The sequence below is a fragment of the Ranitomeya imitator genome, chromosome 6 (genome assembly GCF_032444005.1).
Source record: "Ranitomeya imitator isolate aRanImi1 chromosome 6, aRanImi1.pri, whole genome shotgun sequence".
In the NCBI taxonomy this organism is placed as follows: domain Eukaryota; kingdom Metazoa; phylum Chordata; class Amphibia; order Anura; family Dendrobatidae; genus Ranitomeya; species Ranitomeya imitator.
In genome coordinates, this window is record NC_091287.1 from 263,324,246 (window position 1) to 263,348,459 (window position 24,214).

Below are 24,214 nucleotides of genomic sequence, written 5' to 3' on the forward strand. Positions count from 1 at the left end.
TAGACTTTGACTTTATTTTAAGTATGTTTTTGTTGTTTACTAATTATTTTATGGAGAATTTAAAAATATTTCCAGTATAAAAAAAAAAGGCTAGACTTACCTGCCCAGGTCTCCCATTCTCACACACAACTGCGTCTTCATTTTCAATATGTGGTGGGTTGTCATTCACATCTAAGACTTTAATAGCCACGGAAACATAGCTCACAAGAGCTAGATTATCTAGAAATAGTAAATGTTATGTTAATAAATAGTAAGAAAGATTACAAACAAATTTCTTTCCAACCAACCAATGTATGTAAACTCATCACTGAGGTCAATATTAATTTTTTTTTAGAAATTATGGAATTAACATCAATACAATGAAAGGAAATCTGTGACCACATTTGACCTATCTAAACTATTAATATGGACATACAGGTATAGACTGATGAAAAACGTCATCCATGTATGCCTCATATCAGATGCCTTATTATTGATAAATCAACTTTTAGAACTTCATTTAAACAATGTCTTCCTGGCTATGGGGAGGACGTTGCCAAGAAGATAACTTTCTCTGCATTTCATCTCCATTTATCTTGCATCCATCAGCCTTTCGTCATACCTGTGATCTCGGCCACTTGAGAGGAAATCTTACTCAAGCACATTACTGTTCTCTTCTTTCCTCCGCAGTCTTCTAAGAGCAGGGTTATAGGGCTCAAGTGCCAGTATACAATAACCTGTAGGCACAGATGCGAGAAACACGTCCGTGTCTCGCATGATGTGAAAAGCAAGCTCTGGCGCCGGAACTTCGGAGCGGCGCGTGCGGCCGCATAGCAACACATGGAGCCGCACGCTCCACTCCCAAGTGCCGGCGCCAGAGCTTGCTTTTCACATGCGAGACACGGACGTGTTTCTCGCATGTGTGACTCTGGCCGTAGTCCTTTACCTGCATACTCATATTAATAGCTTAGATAGGTCAAATGTGCTGCCTTATTCCTTTTAATGAAAAAAAATAATAGACATTTGTAAGTGATAGTGTTATTAATTCAGTAGACTAGCAACTGAATTTATTGCATCTGATATAGATGATGACTGCTTTTTTCCTTGGTTAATATAGTGAGAACCACAGTAAAAGTTGAATAGCAGCAGATTAAACATTTATAAAACTTGTTATACATAAAAAATGCACTTGGTAAGCAATGATTTATACATTTCTCAATAGTTTTTTTTTTTACAAATAAGTTTACTCAACTATTATAAAATATTAAATTCAAATTCAAAATGTATTCAAGTAAAATGTTATTAAATTCTCATGTCTCAGTATAATAAAAACACTTTGCAATTTGATTCATGCAAATCCCCCCAAAATGCCTGATATTTTTCTTCCCATTGTAGAAAAATCCATCAGCTTGAAAAGGCAACATGAGCTCAGTCAAGACCGTATTGGCTTCTGTATATCATCTTGATGCTACCACACTGCATAATATAGTGCAATCAGGAGTGACTATCCTAGCCTTTATGGAAACCTAAGCAGGGAACACAGCAGCCATTTAGAGGTGATTTCAGATAGTGAGAGGTGGCCCTCATTTTATGTGGAGAGATGTGGAGGGCCTTCATATTGAATTTTGAAGCTATAGATCACCTCATATTGTGTGATGGGGCCTTCATACTTTTTGGGTGGGCCTTATACCGTGTGTGGGGGCACTCAAACTTCCTGTGAAATCTGTGGGTGTCATCATATTCTGTGTGGGTGCCCTCATACTACCTGGGAGTCAATTATACTGTGTTTAGGGGCTGTGGGGTTATTATGCTATGTATAAAGAGGAGCAATGGGACCATTATTATGTCTTGGGGACACTGTAGGTTTACCATGCTTTGGGAGATATTATAAGATATTATATTGTTTTAGGGCTACCATTTAAGCTTGACAATTTGTGGAGGGCACTGTGATTTCATCACACTCTGTATGTAAGGGGACTGTGGTATGAAATTGTGGGGGGATTCAATGTGAGAGTATCATGCTGTATGGGATCAGTTTTGAGGGCATTACACACTACAAGTGCCATGAAAAGGGTATTTTAGTGAGAACACTAAGGGGTTTCAGTGCTGGCATAATTAGCATTAATATCTGTACATACCTGTCACAATATGTGTACCTTTCCTGGATTTTGAAATTTGTTGTGTATGACTACGCTTGTGCCAGCAACATTTTTTTCAAGGGGGAGTTGGAGATGACGTGGAATGGCAGCTCATTTTGGACCTTTGCTCTGAGGCTCCGTGTTTTCTATGTGCAATACTGTCTCAATGAATGGAAAACAAACACTAAACATTGGAAAAATGTTCAAGACAGTAATGTGTTAAACTAGTGCAGCTATGTGTTTAATTGTCCGTGAACAATACTGACTTTCAACTGATAAGGTTAGAGAGTGACAGCAGCGGTACTAGCAATAACAGATGCGGTGTGACTGATCAGTGATTTTAGTCGGCATCTGTCCTTTTGCATTTGAATCACGCTTGCACTTTTCTTTCTACATTCTTAATGCACTGGAAAGCAGCATATTTTTTTACAGAAAACAAATCTGTTAATAAAGGTTGTAATAAATAATAAATAATGTCCATGTATCTTACACACAGCAATACATATATCATGAAGGTCCAGATTCTGGGACCAAAATTTTTTGGTTATTTTTGGATTGCCTATAATACCATAAAAAATTGAACATATTTATTTTCCTTCTTGAGTACCAAGGACTGTGAATACATATATAAAGAGTGGAGCCCTTTTTGAACACCACCATAATATAACAAAAGAGTGCCATATAAATGCAACATTGCTAAAAGAATATTATCCTACATGCTTCTTCTTGCAAAAAACAGAACAGCAGGAAACTCCCATGTTTCTGTTTGCAGTGTATGAGAGAAATCCTAGTAGCTACTCTCCATTCACTATCTCAGAGACAACTGAAAATTAAAGAGAAAGTCTGTAGAGGGGAAGTTGTGTTTTTAGCACTCTCAGCTTCTGAGCAGAATGAGCATGGCTTATTTTGTTAAAAAAAATGACTGATAACTAGTGTTGAGCATTCCGATACCGCAAGTATCGGGTATCGGCCGATACTTGCGGTATCGGAATTCCGATACCGAGATCCGATATTTTTGTGGTATCGGGTATCGGTATCGGAGGTGTAAAATAAAGAATTAAAATAAAAAATATTGTTATATTCACCTCTCCGGCGGCCCCTGGAACATCACCGCGAGTCACCGGCGTCCGGCAGGCTTCTTTGTTCAAAATGAGCGCCTTTAGGACCTGCGGAATGACGTCGCGGCTTCTGATTGGTCGCGTGCCACCCATGTGACCACCACGCGACCAATCAGAAGCCGCAACTTCATTCCTCAGATAAATTCCTAGAATGAGTGCCTTTAGGACCTGTGGAATGACGTCGCGGCTTCTGATTGGTCGTGTGGCGGTCACATGGGCGGCACGCGACCAATCAGAAGCCGCGACGTCATTCCGCAGGTCCTAAAGGCGCTCATTTTGAACAAAGAAGCCTGCCGGACGCCGGTGACTCGCGGTGATGTTCCAGGGGCCGCCGGAGAGGTGAATATAACAATATTTTTTATTTTAATTCTTTATTTTACACCTCACTATGGATCCCAGGGCCTGAAGGAGAGTTTCCTCTCCTTCAGACCCTGGGATCCATCAGGATACCTTCCGATACTTGATGTCCCATTGACTTGTATTGGTATCGGATATCGGTATCGGCGATATCCGATACTTTTCGGGTATCGGCCGATACTATCCGATACCGATACTTTCAAGTATCAGACGGTATCGCTCAACACTACTGATAACTAGAATTTTTGTAAGTCTACAGTGAACACAGATAAACTCAGTCCTGAATAAATGTAAACATGCTGCATGAATGCTTGATATATGATTGAATGTAAAATCTGTTTTTTGGAATTTTTATGGAAGGAAGTCTCCTCACTAGTGATGAGCGAGTTTACTCTTTGCTCGGGTTTTCTCAAGCACGCTCGGGTCATCTCCGAGTATTTGTTAGTGCTCGGAGATTTAGTTTTCGTCTCCTCAGCTGCATGATTTACAGCTGCTGGACAGCCTGAATACATGTGGGGATTCCCCAGCAAACAGGCATTCCTTACATGTAATCAGCCTGTCTAGCAGCCATAAGCCATGCAGCTGTGGAAAAGGAAATCTCTGAGCACTAACAAATATTCGGAGACCACCCGAGCGTGCTCAGGAAAACCCGAGCAACGAGTATACTCGCTCATCACTACTCCTTACCATTTAGCTGGTAGAAAACATATTATTTCTCTGGGCAATGGATGATATTTAATTGATAATAAGCTTCCCACATCCAACAATTGTATCCAGATTTTTTAAATACATTAGTTATCTCATAATTTGTCCATTTGACTGTATAAGCATAGAGCCTTATAATGAAACTTTTGTTCAGTGTAAGAATGCAGGCGATGTTCCACCCTATTTCACGTGCCTTATAACTAGATCGTAATTCTGGAATTGTTTTAGATTAGTAATCTATAAAGGAACTACACACCAAGAAACTTCATATCACAAAATCCTGCATGGAGTTTGATTGTTCAAATGTCCCATTTAGTAAAAAGTAGTATTCTGGGGAGAACACATAATGGGATTAACAAAATATCAGAATGGTCCTTTTCCTAATCAAACAACTGTCAATTTGTTGGAAGGGGAAATATTTAGCTTTGAGTATCTTCGTGGAGTGAACTTGTGGGACCTTTTTGGGTTGAGGATGGAGTAAAGCTCAACTCCCAGACCTACTGCCAGTTTCTGGAAGACTACTTCTTCAAGCAGTGGTACAGGAAGAAGTTGGTATCGTTCAAGAAAACATGATTTTCATGCAGGACAATGCTCCATCACATGCCTCCAACTACTCCACAGCGTGGCTGGCAATAGAGGTCTCAAAGCAGAAAAAATAATGACCAGGCCCCTTTGTTCACCTGATCTGAGCCCCATAGAGAACCTGTGGTCCCTCATAAAATGTGAGATCTACAGGGAGGGAACACAGTCCACCTCTCGGAACAGTGTCTGGGAGGCTGTGGTGGCTGCTGCACGCAATGTTCGTCGTAAACAGATCAAGCAACTGACAGAATCTATGGATGGAAGGCTGTTATGTAGTAATAGTAGTAGTAGTAGTAGTAGTAGTAGTAGTAGTAGTAGTAGTGGAAATTGGTTAAAATCTTGATTGCTACTAATGTTGTTTTGACATGAGTTTGGGCAGAAGAAAACATATTTTAATAGTGTGGATAATTAGGAAGCAAGTCTAAAAAAGGCAAAAGCATAAAAGCGTTTTTAATTCAATTGCATTAAATTCCAATGTATATCAACTGAGTAGATAGCTGTAACCAACCTCACAACTTCAAGCACAGATTACAGAATATTTCAAAAAACAAGCACACTTGACATTAATGTAGTGATATATCAATGCAATCCACATTATTTTTGCATTTTTTAAACATGACAAGCTTCCAAAGGGAAAAACACTATAAATAGTCATATGTCAAGAGAAGTGGCGATCAGTGCTACTCTCTAGTAGTACATTCAGCAGTTATTGTAGCCTACCATTAAGCGGCATGTATTCAATGCAATTCAATACAGTACGAATTTCAAGAGGTAATAAGACAACTTTTTAAAGTGTAATGTCAGTAATTGCTAAAGCAAGAATAAGTATAAGCTTTCGTATAGTATGTACAAGGTATAGAAGTAGCAAAGTGCAATTTGAATGTCACCAAGACATCCATTATTCTCAGGGCTAAGTATAAGGTTCACATGCCACATTTTTGTCAAGGATGTGATATAATTTTGTTGAGATTACTTGAATGACAATGTTATAATATTGTAGTACATGGGTCTCAAATCCATGACTCTTGAATCCCTACTGTGTTCCCTGCAGCTACGTGTTATCTTGGTACATTAGTACACAGGCATGAGCAGGATGATGTGGAACTGGAGGACGAGCCATGAGTAGGCTGTAGGGTAGCGCCACAATTGCCTCCTCCTTATTGGAGATGTCATCCCCCCTCAGCATATGTGCCTGTCTCCAAACTTCATATTCTGTTCACTCAGATATGTGTGTGCACAATGCATACACATTAAAACCTGAAATTTGAAGACTAATAAAATTTCTATCTTTACAAATATATCTTTGTAAGTTACACTCATAATTTAATATTTGCAACTTTTCACCCATTATCATGAGCATAACTTGTATACAGATCTGCAGGAATTCCCTTGTATTTTTTTTTATTTATTGCATAAATAAATCCACTATTTTTCTCTTCAGAACATTACAAAAGAAGGCACTGAGAATTCAATGGTTACGTTCACCTACGTACAATGTTGTAACTCTTTGGCCTTTCCCCGTGCTCTTTACAGTAACTCCTTTCTATGCCATCAGCAAGGCAGAGAGAAGTGAGACAGTGCAAAAGCACAATGGAGGACACCATTTGGATGTCATCCACATGAAGCAAGAAGGAGGATGACAGTCGTAAGTAGAGAGGCATCTGATCAAGGCCATCAATGTTCATCCGATTGGAGTGCCCTGTCTGTAAGTATAATATAAGCTCTTTTTGTGTTATGCTGAGCACATTGAGGACAGGTATAGAGCATTCTAGAATGTTGTATCTGAGTGGTCACAGATGATGGCCATATATGTATAAAGATATGGAAAAACCTGGTGACAAGTTCCTTTTAATATTGAACATGCATAAGCGCTGTGCACCTATCACTGAGATAAATAAAGGCTGGATACTTCTCTTGCTCATGCTTTCTCATGCTGTCTAGGAGATAATGAGTTAAGCTTGCTAACGGGTTAGGTAATGCTTATGTCCACATTAGGGTTAAAATGATGGGTGCACAGACTGAAAGACAATAAAACTGTCATATGTAGATAACAAATTGATTTACACTTAGCAGAAGAGCCTCCATCTCCAAGACATAAGCCAATCTCCTGCCTTTCCACTTGTTGCTTTGTCTGTGCACTTTATTTGATGAATATGTGAGATATCCTTGTTTGCCCACATATATGCCTGGTCATGAAGAGCACAGAAAATCAGTGTAGCACAGGACTGCTAAATTTAAAATCTGCATTAGGCAACTTTTATAGTGTGGAAGTTAGAATAACTTCTACTAAAGTATGTGTTTAAGGAGTGTAAATGGAATAAATGATAGATATCACCTATGTAAGACACCAAGAACATAGTGGATTCCACAATAAGTGGACTTGTACTCTTTATGAACTTTGGTAGAAGACAATCAAAGTAAACCGTATTGGGGCCTTGTTATGTCACTGTTGAGTACAGTATATAGTGCCCTTGATTTTTTTGTACAACCATCCTACCCTTTACCCTCAATATCCCCTCCACATAATTACATTACCAAGGAAGTTTTAGTATTAAAATGTTCCCTATTTGTGGTATTTTTCATAATACATCTGCTTCATCAATGTTGATCAGGTATTTTTCTTTAGCCATTAACATCTTTTCTGACTGAATGTTACATGTAACACTACAGGTTGTCTAGAAAGCTCTGGGACTAGGATTTTGCTGCCTCCATTCTTTTTCATCATCCTTGTCAACTCCTTTCATGCTTAACTAAACCACAAATGTAAAACATCAGTTTTTTCATCACTTCAAACAAGTAAAACAAAAGAGACCACTGTACAAGAACAAAATATGGCCCTTGGCATTATATTATGAGTCTCTCATTATTCCTTGTTAATTATGAGCCAGGAAATTAATTTAGTCTGTCTATTGTATGAAATCTAGAGAACAATTGGCAGCTTCTTTGAAAGTAGAGTAGCAGCCACCCCCCCCCCCTCTAAACTACTTTGCCCCCGTGCAGTTGTACAGATTGCACATAGTGTATGTAAGCTCTTGGCTTTGATCATGGTGCAAGATTAAAGTTAACAGGCTGAATTTTAAAATAACATAAAAAATTGCCCCAAATTTATGGTGACATAAGTCTTTTACAACATGATATTCCTTATATTCCTTATCATGTCATAGATATAAAATATAGTTTATTTAGCTTTTTTGTATTTTGGATATTTTTATCTGACGGAAAGCAGTTAGGTTGAAGTTATCTTTAGTAGGGGATCAGCTTCTATTGTGTAAAGTGCTCTAAAAATATAAAAGTTTCTGATTGATTGTGATAATCAATACTTTTCTCTTACTTTTGTCTCTGTCAGAGGGTGAATAAATTCAATATTTTTATCATGTATTACAGAATCACAGAACATTTTCTCTAAAAGGTCAGCACTGGCCTTTAATTACAACTTGTATGAAATCCAGCCCAGGGGAAAGAGCCTCTAAAGCAAATATAGAATACAATAGCTATTTAGTTTTAATTCCCTAGAACCATAATTGATTACTATCACAGGTATTACCCTACAATTCTTTCAGAAGAAAAAGGAGATTGATGTTTCAAAACGTTTTTATTGTCATTATTTTGTCATCAATGCCTGTTAGAAACAAAGCATTAGCAAGTGGTTGAAATAACAAAACAAACTGATAACGCAGCAAATTTACAAATATAGCAGATACAACCGAGTGACAATAAGGATTGGTAATTCAGCAGCCTAGGCAAATGACTCTCTCCTGCTGGGTGGATGGGTTAATACAGTATCTTGCTACCAAGCGCCCACAGCTGTCTTCTTCAAATACCGATTCATTTGTTTAATATAATTGTTTTACTAACTTATTTTTTATAATGAATTGTTTATTTATCTGTTTAAATTTTATGTTTATTAACAATTTGTAATGTTTTCTTCAATACTATATTATTGATCAAGTAAGAAGAAAAAGGAAACAAATGTGTTAACCTGCGCTGCTGATGAAAATTGATGAGAAGACTGGAATCCAAGTATTCTAGGTTTATTTGTCAAAACGCGTTTGTTAACTACTAAAACTTTTTCAACAGGGCTAACCACGACCAGTCTTCTCATCATTCTTCAGCCCCGGTTAACCCATTTGTTTCCGTTTTCTTCCTTAACTTCTCCTCGTTGGTCTGCAGCAGCCCAACTTCCTTCAGTGGTTGTGTGAACGCAAACCTACCAGGTGAGCACAATTGTGCATTTTTATTGATACATTTTACCATAATAAGAACCTTTTAATCATTTTTTAGTTTTACAATTATTGATAAACTATCATTCACACTAATAGCTATTACATACTATTCATTACATATACAAAATAGCTATTACAGACTACAGTTTCATAGTGATAATACCTAACCAATAGACCTTAATTAAATCCATAGCTATGTAGGTCTGCTTGTGACTAATACCACTCAGTCAGAAGATAGTTTCAGTACAATACCTGCATATATATATTGTTTTTATTGATGAAGTAAACAGTCTTGATTTGTGCAATTACATATTATTTTTACTACGATTTGTAAATTTTAACTTTAAACATGATTGTTTTCTTTCTTGTCATGTTTATGTCTTAGTAACTATGTGTTTTTATTTTTATTTTAACAGTCTTTTAACAATGTTATGTCTGTTCTATATTTAGAAAGGACAGGAAAGTTCAAAAAGTGGAGGGGTGTGTAATTTTGTTAAATCCAACTTAAAACTTGGGCTCAATGAAAACATTGAGGTGAACTGTGACAATGTAAAGTCAGTGTGGGTACATATACATGATGATGACAATAATGGAAAGTTGCTAAATGGAGTTCGCAACAAGACTCATACGATAGCTGAGCAGGTTGAAGATGAGGTGATGCAACAAATTAAAAAGGCAGCAAATAATAATAGGCCCCTGACTATGGAGGATTTTAACTATCCAGACATTGAATGGGACATGTAATCTTCTGATTTTGCTAAAAGATGCAAGTTCTTAACAATAGTTTAGAACAATTACCTCTCTCAGCTGGTAGATGAACCAACCAAGGGAGAAAATCTGCTGGAACTGGTTCTGTCAAATAGAACAGATACAATTTCAGATCTGCAGGTCAGGGAACACTTGGGATATAGTGACCATAATATGGTAATTTTCAATGACATTTTCATTCATACATTCAAAGGGGAAATGCAAAAATGTGGAACTTTGGGAAATCTCATTTCAACAAATTAAGGATAGAGGTTAGTCGTGTAGACTGAGACCATGTGATGGTAACTGGGGATACTAAATGTAAATGTATGTTTAAGGAAATACTACTAAAATCCTGTAGAAAACATACTGTCTGGTAATAAAAAGTCAAGGACTAAAAAGAAACCATTATGGATAAATAATGCATTACAAAGTTTAATAAGACAAAAACAAAGGGCACTAAAAATCCGGAAAGCCGAGAATACAGAAATAGCATTTCAGGAGTATAAAGATCTGAATAAGAAAAGCAAAAAATAAATCAAGTTAGCAAAGTTATCTACAGAGAAACAAATCGCTAGTGAACTTAAAATAAATACCAAACATTTTTTATAAATACATCAATGCGAAAAAAAAACAGGTGGTATAGGCCCCTGAGAAGATGATAACACCAAGATAATTAAAGAGGACAAAGAAAAGGCTGAAATATAAAATACTCAAGCACTTTTCATCCATTTTCACCAATGACCTGACTATTCCAGTGATCTTTCAACAAGACAACATCAAAGTTCACCACCTGATATAACTAGTTTAACACAAGAAATACACCTACGTCTGATCAAATTAAACATTGGCATCAGGCCCAGATGCTATTCATCAATGGATATTGAAGAAATTGAGCTCAAATATTGACAGACCAATGTATCTCATATTCTTAGACTCTCTTGTAACAGGGTACGAGGATGGCTCTCATGGTAATGATATTTAAGAGAGGTAAAAGGGTGGATCCAGGCAACTATAGTCCAGTAAGTCTGACATCAGTAGAGTGCAAAGTTTTTGAGGGCATTAAAAGAGATGACCTGCAGAGATATATTGTAGAGAATAATATAATAACTGACAACCAGCACTGATTCATGAAAGATAAGTTGTGTCTAACTAACATGTTTGGTTTCTATGAGGAGCTAATTGCATATCTGGATACTGCCAATGCGGCTGATGTGATTTATCTGAAATTTGCATAGGAATTTGATACTGATACTGATATTTGATACAGTACCACAGAGCACAAAACCTAAAAATTATCAATGCAAATCACAACTAATATCCCATGGAGGTCTGGAGTTGGAATGGTACTCAAAATCAAAGTGGAAAATGAAGTTGCAGGCTGATCCAACTTCAGTAGAAAGGTCTCAAGACAATGAAATGATGCTTAGTAGTGTGTGTGGCCTCTACGTGCCTGTATGACCTTCCTACAATGCCTGGGCATGCTCCTGATGAGACGGCAGATGGTTTCCTGGGGGATCTTCTACCAGACCTGGACTAAAGCATCTGCCAACTGCTGGACAGTTTGTGGTGCAGCGTGACATTGGTGGATGGTGCAAGACATGATGTCCCAGATATGTGCAACCGGATTCAGGTGTGGGGAACAGGTGGGCCAGTCCATATTTTCAATGCCTTCATCTTGCAGGAACTGCTGAAACATTCCAGCCACATGAGTTCTGGCATTGTCCTGTATTAGGAGGAACCCAGGGCCAACCGCACCAGCATATGGTCTAACAAGGGGTCTGAGGATCTCATCTCGGTACCTAATGGCAGTCAGGCTACCTCTGAACCAATGATTGGTTCATTTTAATGAAGGTTAGATCATCAACATTCTGGGTAGCCAGACGTGTCCTTTTTTCGGTCAGTATTGAACCAGCAGCACTGAAGACTCTTTCTGATAGCACACTAGAAGCAGGGCAAGCGAGTTCCTGTAATGCATATTCTGCCAATTCAGGCCAGAGTCTATTCTAGATGCCCAGTAATCAAAGGGGAATGACCTGTGAGGGAGAACATCGATAAGGGAGGAAAAGTAGTTCACAACCATACTGGACAAATGCTGTCTCCTGTCACTTTGAATCGATGCAGCACTACCTGTCGTGTCAGCGGTCATCGCAAAATCACTCCACAACCTGTTCATAAAACCCCTCTGTCCAACATCACTTTGGATTTGTGCACCCCTAACACCTCTGCCATGTTGCCCCCTATGGCTCGTGTGAGAATCATCACCGCCGCTGTGTGCTGGGAATGCCTGAACCAAATGGTCTACAAGAGTTGCTGCTTTGGTAGCTAACATTTGCTCAAGGTTCTCATGTGGCATGATATTTTGTAATTTTCCTTTATATCGTGGATCCAGGAGGCAGGCCAACCAATAATCATCATCAGTCATCATTTTGATAATGCGGGGGTCCCTTTTTAGGATATGCAAGGCATACTCAGCCATGTGGGCCAATGTTCCAGGTGTCAATTCACTGCTTGTACTGGGTTGAGGAGCACTTTCTTGCAAATCAACATCACTTGTGTCCCGCAAAAACCCTGTACCTGACCTTGCAATGCCACCAGTTTCTATTGCCCCCTGAGAAGCATCCTCCTCCCATAAATATTCATCCCCATCATTCTCCTCCTCCTCTTCATCCACCACCTCGTCCAGTGTTATGATGCTGTGGTCTAGGAGCAACATGGAACGAGCTCTGAAGGAAGTGGTAAATGTACTGACCGCAGTCACTAAGCTCAACACAACACTAGAAGTAGCCGTGGAATGCTCCTAACTCTCCCTAGGCATCTCGTCACAGCGTAAGAGCTAACTACCCCTAAAGACAGAAGCAGGAAAACTATCTTGCCTCAGAGAAAATCCACAAAGGATAATAGGACTGTGAGTGGAGAGGAAAAAGACATACACAGAATGAAACCAGAATGAGCACAGGAGGCCAGTCTAGCTTGATAGATAGGACAGGATGGAATACTGTGCGGTCAGTATAAAACACTACAAAAATCCACGCAGAGTTTATAAAAAAAATCTCAACACCTGACTAAAGGTGTGGAGGGTAAATCTGCTTCCCAGAGCTTCCAGCAAGACAGAATTAATTCATACTGATAACGCTGGACAAACATAGAAAGCACTGAACGGATAAGTCCACAATCTGTGAACAGAAAAGCGCAAGCAAAAACTTAGCTTTGCTGAACTGGTCAGGATAACAGGGAAATCCAAAGAGATGTGAATCCAACCAGGAACCATTTACAAGTGGCACTGGCTGAAGGAACAGCCAGGCCTAAATAGCCGAGCAGAAGAGACGATAAGTGGAGGCAGCTGATGACAGCTAACTCCAAGGAGCAGCCATACCACTAGAAACCACAAGAGGGAGCCCAAGAGCAGAACTCACAAAAGTGCCACTTACAACCACCGGAGGGAGCCCAAGAGCGGAATTCACAACAGTACCCCCCCCTTGAGGAGGGGTCACCGAACCCTCACCAGAGCCCCCAGGCCGATCAGGACGAGCCAAATGAAAAGCACGAACCAAATCGGTGGCATGGACATCGGAGGCAACAACCCAAGAATTATCCTCCTGGCCATAACCCTTCCACTTGACAAGATACTGAATCCTCCGCCTCGAAAAACGAGAATCCAAAATCTTCTCAACCTCATATTCCAACTCTCCCTCAACCAACACCGGGGCAGGAGGGTCAACCGAGGGAACAACGGGCACCACATATCTCCGCAACAAAGATCTATGGAAAGCCTTATGAATGGCAAAAGAGGCTGGAAGAGCCAAACGAAAAGACACCGGATTAATAATTTCAGAAATTTTATAAGTACCAATAAACCGAGGCTTAAACTTAGGGGAAGAAACCTTCATAGGAACATGACGAGAAGACAACCAAACCAAATCCCCCACACGAAGCTGGGGACCAACACACTGACGGCGGTTAGCAAAACGCTGAGCCCTTTCCTGAGACAACGTCAAATTGTCCACCACATGAGTCTATATCTGCTGCAGCCTGTCCACCACAGAATCAACACCAGGACAATCAGAAGGCTCAACCTGCCCAGAAGAAAAACGAGGATGAAAACCAAAATTACAAAAGAAAGGTGAAACCAAAGTAGCCGAACTAGCCCGATTATTAAGGGCAAACTCGGCCAACGGCAAGAAAGACACCCAATCATCCTTAGCAGCAGACACAAAGCATCTCAAATAGGTCTCCAAGGTCTGATTAGTTCGCTCAGTTTGGCCATTAGTCTGAGGATGAAACGCCGAAGAAAAAGACAAATCAATGCCCATCCTAGCACAAAAGGCCCGCCAAAATCTAGAGACAAACTGAGAACCTCTGTCAGAGACAATATTCTCCGGAATGCCATGCAAACGAACCACATGCTGAAAAAATAATGGAACCAGATCTGAGGAGGAAGGAAACTTAGGCAAAGGTACCAGATGGACCATTTTAGAGAACCGGTCACAAACAACCCAGATAACAGACATCTTCTGGGAAACAGGAAGATCCGAAATAAAATCCATGGAAATATGCGTCCAGGGCCTCTCAGGGACCGGCAAAGGCAAAAGCAACCCACTAGCGCGGGAACAGCAAGGCTTGGCCCGGGCGCAAGTCCCACAGGACTGCACAAAAGCACGCACATCGTGCGACAAGGAAGGCCACCAAAAGGACCTAGCAACCAAATCTCTGGTACCAAAAATCCCAGGATGACCAGCCAACACTGAACAATGAACCTCAGAAATAACCTTACTTGTCCATCTATCAGGAACAAACAGCTTCCCCACTGGACAGCGGTCAGGCCTATCAGCCTGAAATTCCTGAAGCACCCGCCGCAAATCAGGGGAGATAGCAGAAAGAATCACCCCCTCCTTAAGAATGCCAACCGGCTCAAGGAGTCCAGGAGAATCAGGTGAAAAACTCCTAGAGAGCATCAGCCTTAACATTCTTAGATCCCGGAAGATACGAGACCACAAAATCAAAACGGGAGAAAAACAGGGACCATCGAGCCTGTCTAGGTTTCAGCCGCTTGGCCGACTCGAGGTAAATCAGATTCTTATGATCGGTCAGGACCACAACGCGGTGTTTAGCTCCTTCAAGCCAATGTCGCCACTCCTCAAACGCCCACTTCATAGCCAACAACTCCCAATTGCCGACATCATAATTGCGTTCCGCAGGCGAAAACTTTCTGGAAAAAAAAGCACACGGTTTCATCAAAGAACCATCAGACTCCCTCTGAGACAAAACGGCCCTGCCCCAATCTCAGAAGCGTCGACCTCCACCTGAAAAGGAAGAGAAACATCCGGCTGACACAACACAGGGGCAGAAGTAAATCGGCGCTTAAGCTCCTGAAAGGCCTCAACTGCCTCAGAGGACCAATTCGTCACATCAGCGCCTTTCTTCGTCAAATCAGTAAGGGGCTTAACCACACTGGAAAAGTTTGCAATGAAACGGCGATAGAAATTAGCAAAGCTCAAAAATTTTTGAAGGCCCTTCACAGATGTGGGTTGGATCCAGTCATGAATAGCTTGCACCTTAACAGGATCCATTTCTATAGACGAGGGAGAAAAAATAAAACCCAAAAAAGAGACCTTCTGAACTCCGAATAGGCACTTAGACCTCTTCACAAACAAAGCATTATCACGAAGGATCTGGAACACCATCCTGACCTGCTTCACATGAGACTCCCAATCATCGGAAAAAATCAAAATATCATCCAAATATACGACCATGAATTTATCAAGATAATTGCGGAAAATATCATGCATGAAAGACTGGAACACAGATGGAGCATTAGAGAGCCCAAATAGCATCACAAGATATTCAAAATGGCCTTCGGGCGTATTAAATGCAGTTTTCCATTCGTCACCCTGTTTAATACGAACAAGATTATATGCCCCTCGGAGGTCAATCTTAGTAAACCAACTAGCCCCCTTAATCTGAGCAAACAAATCAGTAAGCAAAGGCAAGGGGTATTGGAATTTGACCGTGATCTTATTAAGAAGACGATAATCAATACAGGGTCTCAAGGAGCCATCCTTCTTAGCAACAGAAAAGAAACCCGCTCCCAATGGTGACGAAGAGGGCCGAATATGCCCCTTCTCCAAAGACTCCTTAACATACTTCCGCATGGCGGCATGCTCTGGCACAGACAGATTGAAAAGTCGGCCCTTAGGGAACTTGCAACCAGGAATCAAGTTAATAGCACAATCACAGTCCCTGTGCGGAGGAAGGGAACTGGACTTGGGCTCATCAAATACATCCTGGAAATCCGACAAAAACTCGGGGACCTCAGAAGAGGGGGAAGAGGAAATTGACATCAAAGGAATGTCACTATGTACCCCTTGACAACCCCAACTAGTCACCGACATAGTTTTTCAATCCAGCACCTGATTATGTTCCTGTAACCATGGAAAACCTAGTACAACAACATCATGCAGGTTATGCAACACCAGAAAACGGCAATCTTCCTGATGAGCTGGAGCCATGTACATAGTCATCTGTGCCCAGTACTGAGGTTTATCCTTGGCCAAGGGTGTAGCATCAATACCCCTCAAAGGAATAGGGCTCTGCAAAGGCTGCAAGGAAAAACCACAGCGCCTGGCGAATTCTAAGTCCATTAAGTTCAGGGCAGCGCCTGAATCCACAAATGCCATGACAGAATAGGACGACAATGAGCAAATCAGGGTCACAGATAAGAGAAATTTAGGCTGTATAGTACTAATGGTAACAGACCTAGCGACTCTCTTAGCACGCTTAGGGCAATCAGAGATAACATGAGCAGAATCACCACAGTAAAAACACAGCCTATTCTGACGTCTGAATTCCTGCCATTCTGTTCTAGTCAAAATCCTATAACATTGCATAGGTTCTGGAGTCTGCTCAGAGGATACTGCCATATGGTGCACAGCTTTGCGCTCGCGCAGACGCCGATCAATCTGAATGGCTAGAGACATAGATTCGCTCAAACCGGCAGGTGTAGGAAAGCCCACCATAACATCTTTAAGGGCTTCAGAAAGACCTTTTCTGAAAATAGCAGCCAGAGCCTATTCATTCCATTTAGTGAGCACAGACCATTTTCTAAATTTCTAGCAGTATAACTGCCGCTTCCTGACCTTGACACAAGGCCAACAGGGTCTTTTCTGCATGATCCACAGAATTAGGTTCGTCATACAATAATCCGAGTGCTTGAAAAAATGCATCAACATTCAATAATGCTGGATCCCCTGTTTCAAGAGAAAAAGCCCAGTCTTGAGGGTCGCCACGCAGCAAGAATATGATGATTTTTACTTGCTGAATGGGATCACCAGAAGAACGGGGCTTCAAAGCAAAAAACAATCTGCAGTTATTTTTAAAGTTCAAAAACTTGGATCTGTCCCCAAAAAACAAATCAGGAGTAGGAATTCTAGGCTCTAAAGCCGGAGTCTGGACAACATAGTCCTGGATACTCTGTACTCTTGCAGCAAGTTGATCCACACAAGAACACAAACCCTGAACATCCATGCCAAAGCATATATCCTGAACCACCCAGATATCAAGAGGAAAAAAAAGACAAACCAGAGCACAGAAAAAAAATGGTTCAGAACTTTCTTTTCCTTCTTTTGAGATGCATTTAATTCATTTTGGGCCACTTGTACTGTTATGATGCGGTGGTCTAGGAGCAACATGGAACGAGCTCTGAAGGAAGTGGTAACTGTACTGACCGCAGTCCCTAAGCTCAACACAACACTAGAAGTAGCCGTGGAATGCTCCTAACTCTCCCTAGGCATCTCATCACAGCCTAAGAGCTAACTACCCCTAAAGACAGAAGCAGGAAAACTATCTTGCCTCAGAGAAAATCCTCAAAGGATAGATTAGCCCCCCACAAATAATGACTGTGAGTGGAGAGGAAAAAGACATACACAGAATGAAACCAGGATGAGCACAGGAGGCCAGTCTAGCTTGATAGATAGGACAGGATGGAATACTGTGCGGTCAGTATAAAATTCTACAAAAATCCACGCAGAGTTTACAAAAAAAATCTCCACACATGACTAAAGGTGTGGAGGGTAAATCTGCTTCCCAGAGCTTCCAGCAAGACAGAATTAATTCATACTGATAACGCTGGACAAACATAGAAAGCACTGAACGGATAGGTCCACAATCTGTGAACAGAAAAGCGCAAGCAAAAACTTAGCTTTGCTGAACTGGTCAGGATAACAGGGAAATCCAAAGAGATGTGAATCCAACCAGGAACCATTTACAAGTGGCACTGGCTGAAGGAACAGCCAGGCCTAAATAGCCGAGCAGAAGAGACGATAAGTGGAGGCAGCTGATGACAGCTAACTCCAAGGAGCAGCCATACCACTAGAAACCACAAGAGGGAGCCCAAGAGCAAAACTCACAAAAGGGCCACTTACAACCACCAGAGGGAGCCCAAGAGTGGAATTCACAACAGTCCAGGAGAGTTCCCTGAGCAGACAATGGCTGACTGTCATCAAGGCTTCCCTCCTCCTCGGCTGCAGATGCCAGCTCCTTAATGTGCGTCAAACTTTGCATTAGCAGCTGCATTGGTGGGATGCTCATGCTTATGATGGCGTCGTCTGCACTTACCAGACGTATGCATTCCTCAAAACACTGAAGGACTTGACAGAGGTATTGGAGCTTCGACCACTGCACACCAGACAACTCCATGTCTGCCATCCAACTGCCAGCCCGTGTATGTGTATCCTCCCACAAATTAATCACATCACGCCTATGTTCGCACAGCCTCTGAAGCATGTGCAGTGTAGAGTTCCACCTTGTTGCAACGTCGATTATTAGGTGGTGCGGGGGAAGATTCAGCGATCGCTGATGGTTCAGCATACGGCTGGAGTGTACGGGCGACCGGCGGATGTGCAAGCAAAGTCTTCACACCTTCAGGAGCAGGGCTGGTAACTCCAGATAATTTTTGAGGAAACACTGCACCACCAGGTTCAAGGTGTGAGCCAGGCAAGGTATGTGTTTAAGTTCTGAAAGGGCTGTGGCAGCCATAAAATTCCTTCCGTTATCACTGACTACCTTGCCTGCCTCAAAATGTACACTGCCCAGCCATGGCTGAGTTTCTTGCTGATGGTACTCGGCCAGTACTTCCACAGTGTGTCTGTTGTCGCCCAAACACTTCATTTTTAACACAGCCTGCTGACACTTAGCACTAGCTGTTCGATAATGGGACCCCCCTTGTGCAACACTGGCAGCTGCGGATGGAGTGGTTGTGCGACTGTGCTCTGTGGACGATCTTTCGCTTCTGGAGGAGGCGGAGGAGGAGGGGTTGTGAATGCCTACAGCCAACTGTTTCCTAGACCATGGGCTAGGCAGAACTGTCCCACTATGGCTGACCCTGCATCCACCACATTAACCCAGTGTGCCGTGATGGACACGTAACATCCCTGGCCATGCCTACTGGTCCATGAATCTGTTGTGAGGTGCACTTTTCTACTGACTGATTGCCTCAGTGCATGGACAATGTGGTCTTTGACATGCTGGTGGAGGGCTGGGATGGCTTTTCTCACAAAGAAGTGTCGACTGGGTAGGTCATAGTGTGGTACTGCATAGGCCATCAGGGCTTTGAAAGCTTCGCTTTCAACGAACCAGTAGGGCATCATCTCTAATGAGATTAGTCTAGCAATGTGGGCGTTCAAACCCTATGTACGTGGATTAGAGGATGAGTACTTTCTTTTCCTAACGAGAGTTTCTTGTAGGGTGAGCTGGGCTGGGGAGGTGCATAAGGAGGAACTAGCGGTGGTGGTGGTGGACATGGCAGATTGAGAGAGGGTTGGTGATGGTATTCTCGATGTTGGCCTACATAGAGTGTTTCCTACCAATAACCTTGTGATTCCCTGACTGCTTTGGCCTTGCAACGATACCTCCACATTTGCTGCTGGTGGTGTCCTAACCAGTGGGCTTACAGTGAGGGAAGCAATGTAGCATTGCTGACTACCTTCATTCTGAGCAGGTGCACCAAAGGTATGGGACGCTTGGTAGTTAGTCCAGGCTTGCAAGTGCATGCTGGTTAAATGTCTAAGCATGCACGTTGTATTTAAATTTTGGAGATTCTTCCCTCTGCTAAAGGTCTTTGAGCATTTCTTACAGATAACTTTTGACTGATCATTCGGATCTTGGTTAAAAAATTGCCACACTGCACTCTTCCTACTATGGAATACCTTTTCAGGCATTGCACTCTGTGCTACTTTCACCGGATGGCCACGCTGTCCTAAAACTGCTTTTGTTTTTGACAAACATTTTGGCCTGATACGGGCCTGCCAGATGACAGCTGTTGCAATGTAGATGGCTGCTGCGGATCATCCTCCTCCGCTTCAGAGCTACTGGCAGCGGCACCCTCTTCCCTCAATGGCTGCCAATCTGGGTCAACAACTTGGTCATCTATCACCTCCTCTTCAATGTCATGTACACCTTCCTCTGTGTCACCGTGTAAGGTGCTATAGCGCTCGGGACAGGGCACCATAGTCTCATCAGGGTCAGATTCTGGCTCAGTACACTGCGAGGGCAATGTAGTGATCTGAGTCAATGGAACTAGCTGTGGCTCTGCATCATTGCACTCCATGTCCGATTCATATTGTAATGGGTAGTTAACAATTTCCTGTTCTAACCCAGGCACGGTATGTGTAAAGAGCTCCATGGAGTAACATGTAGTGTCGCCTGACGCATCCTTCACTTTTGGTTTGGGTGAAGGACACAAGGAAACGTCTTGTTCCTGACTGGGAGCATCCACTGACGACTCGCTGCTTTTATATTTGGAACTTTCTGAAGAGGAGGCGAAAGAGCTAGAGGCTCAGTCAGCAATGAAAGCCAAAACTTTATCCTGCTGCTCAGGCTTTAAAAGTCAATTTCCTGCTCCCAGAAGAGGGAGCCTTCGAGGCCTTTTGCAGCCAGACGATGACGCTGGCTCAACACCTCCAGCCTTAGGTGCTAATGTGCATTTGCCACTACCACCAGATGCATCACCACTACCACCATCAGTACCAGCTGGCAACCACCGCCCACGGCCTCTTCAACGAGACTTCCTCATTTTTTTGGAAAATCTAACCAAAATAACAACCGTTATATGGTACTGTAAAACAAGGTAGAAGGTGTATATAAACTTTTTGAGAATTTGAATCTCCCTTTTTTTGGGAGACTGACCCAAAACTCAGGCCCAGTGTATAAAACAACGCAATCTAAGTGGCAGAAAGTGGCTTGGTGACATACACCAAACTAACAGGACTGCAGTAGATCCAATTTGTGAGAATTTGAAACTCCTTTTTTGGGGGAGACTGAACCAAAACTCAGGCCCAGTGTATAAATCAACGCAATCTAAGTGGCAGAAAGTGGCTGGCTGACATACACCAAACTAACAGGACTGCAGTAGATCTACTTTGTGAGAATTTGAAACTCCATTTTTGGGGGCAGACTGACCCAAAACTCAGGCCCAGGGTATAAAACAATGCAGTCAAAGTGGCAGAAAGTGGCTGGCTGACATACACCAAACTAACAGGACTGCAGTAGATCCACTTTGTGAGAATTTGAATCTCCCTTTTTTTGGGGGGGAACTGACCCAAAACTCAGGCCCAGTGTATAAAACAACGCAATCTAAGTGGCAGAAAGTGGCTGGAAGATATATGAAAAAATACAAGGACTGTAGTACAATTTCAATCTCCCTACAATGATCTCAGGAAAAGTATGGCAGCAATAAAAAGGACTGCTGCACACAAAAGTGTGGACAAATAAACAAGATAACTGTGCAAAAAGGAGCAACACGATTTTTGCTTTTAAAAAAGCAGTTGGTTTGCACAGCGGCATGCAAACAGCAATGCAGCTATCAAGGAGCCTTATAAGGCAGCCTAATAAGCTACAGAGCTGATGCACAAAAATATAGCCTCCACTGTCCCTGCAAACAAATGGTGGTGTTGGACAGTGGAAATCGCTACAGCACAAGCAGTTTCGGGGCTTAATCTTCCCTCCCTAACTATATCCCTTCTTCTGATGCAGCTGCGGCAACCTCTCCCTATGCTACGATCGGCAGAAGTAAGATGGCTGTCGGCATGCACGCCCCTTTATAGCCCCTGTAACGCCGCAAAAAGCAAGCCAATAACTGTCATGCCCTTCTCTAAGATGGTGGGGACCGAGACCTATGTCATCACGCTGCCCACACTCTGAGTCCTCCTTCATTGGCTGAAAAATGGCGCTGAAAGCGTCATACGAAACGTGACTTTGGCATGAAGATTGCTGACCTCATGGCCGATCCCACACTAGGATCGGGTCGGGTTTCATGAAACCCGACTTTGCCGAAAGTCGGCGATTTTTGAATTTGTCCGATCAGTTTCGCTCAACCCTACTTCCTATCCCTGTTATGCTGTTATTTTTTTTTTAAAGAGCACTGCGGGAGCATAAGTAGTGTAAAAATGAAACTCTAAAATTATTTCACTCTGGAACTGCTTCCTTTTTAACCCCTTTCTGTCATTGGATGTGCTATTCCGTCCATGTGGGGTGGGCCCTAATTCCCAAGGACGGAATAGTATGTCCAGCCTAACACAGCTGACATCCGGCGCTATGTGCCAGGAGTGGTCACGGACCTCCCCAGCACCTTCACCCCCGGCACACACGATCAAGCATGATCGCGGTGTGCCGGCGGTATAGGTAATCATCGCGCAGGGAGGGGGCTCCCTGCAGGCTTCCCTGAGACCCCCGCAGCAACGCGATGTGATTGCATTGCTGCGAGGGTCTCTTACCTTCCTCCCTGCAGCAGCCCCAGATCCAAAATGGTCACGGCATCCGGGTTCTGCAGGGAGGGAGGTGGCTTACCAAGGGCCTGCTCAGAGCAGGCCCTTGGTAAGCCTGCAGCGCTGTAAGTCAGATCACTGATCTGACAGAGTGCTGTGCAGTCTGTCAGATCAACGATCTGCGATGTCCCCCCTGGGACAAAGTAAAAAAGTTAAAAAAAATTTTCCACATGCGTAAAAAAATAAAAATAAATAATAATTCCTAAATAAAGAAAAAAAAATATTATTCCCGTAAATACAGTTCTTTATCTAAGTAAAAAAAACAAACAATAAAAGTGCACATATTTAGTATCGCCACGTCCGTAACGACCCAACCTATAAAACTGTACTGCTATTTAACCCCTTCAGTAAACACCGTAAGAAAAAAAAAACAAGGCAAAAAACAACACTTTATTATCATACCGCTGAACAAAAAGTGGAATAACACGCAATCAAAAAGACAGATATAAATAACCATGGTACGGCTGAAAACGGCACCTTGTCCCGCAAAAAACGAGCAGCAATACAGCATCATCAGCAAAAAAATAAAAAAGTTATAGTCCTTAGAATAAAGCAATGCAAAAATAATTGTTTTTTCTATAAAATAGTTTTTATCGTATAAAAGCGCCAAAACATAAAAAAAAATAAATGAGGTATCGCTGTAATTGTACTGACCCGAAGAATAAAACTGCTTTATCAATTTTACCAAACGCAGAATGGTATAAACGCCTCCCCCAAAAGAAATTCAAGAATAGATGGTTTTTGGTCATTCTGCCTCACAAAAATCGGAATAAAAAAGTCACGTGCCCGAAAATGTTACCAATAAAAACGTCAACTCGTCCCGCAAAAAAAAAGACCTCATATGACTCTGTGGACTCAAATATGGAAAAATTATAGCTCTCAAAATGTGGTAACGCAAAAAATATTTTTTGCAATAAAAAGCGTCTTTCAGTGTGTGACGGCTGCCAATCATAAAAATCCGCTAAAAAACCCGCTATAAAAGTAAATCAAAACCCCCTTCATCACCCCCTTATTTAGGGAAAAATTAAAAGATTAAAAAATTTATTTATTTCCATTTTCCCGTTAGGGTTAGGGCTAGGGTTAGGGTTAGGGCTAAGTTTAGGGTTAGGGCTAGGGTTAGGGCTATGGTTAGGGCTAGGGATAGGGTTAGGGCTAGGGTTAGGGTTAGGGCTAGCGTTATGGTTAGGGCTAGGGTTGGGGCTAGGGTTAAGGCTACAGTTAGGATTGGGGCTAAAGTTAGGGTTAGGGTTGGGGCTAAAATTAGGGTTAGGATTACATTTACGGTTGGGAATAGGGTTGGGATTAGGGTTAGGGGTGTGTCTGGGTTAGAGGTGTGGTTAGGGTTACCATTGGGATTAGGGTTAGGGGTGTGTTTGGATTGGGGTTTCAGTTATAATCGGGGGGTTTCCACTGTTTAGGCACATCAGGGGCTCTCCAAATGCGACATGGCGTCCGATCTCAATTCCAGCCAATTCTGCGTTGAAAAAGTAAAACAGTGCTCCTTCCCTTCCGAGCTCTCCCATGTGCCCAAACAGGGGTTTATCCCA

At 42.1% G+C, this 24,214-nt stretch overlaps 1 protein-coding gene across 1 annotated transcript in view; it reads right to left on the bottom strand.

The window, feature by feature from the left end:
• CDH18 (cadherin 18) overlaps nucleotides 1-24,214 on the bottom strand; it is a 1,182,266-nt gene that overhangs the window by 148,242 nt on the left and 1,009,810 nt on the right. Inside the window, exon 9 of the mRNA XM_069730602.1 lies at nucleotides 101-219. Coding sequence (XP_069586703.1) covers nucleotides 101-219 — 119 coding nt within the window. The remainder of the gene's footprint in view (nucleotides 1-100; nucleotides 220-24,214) is intronic.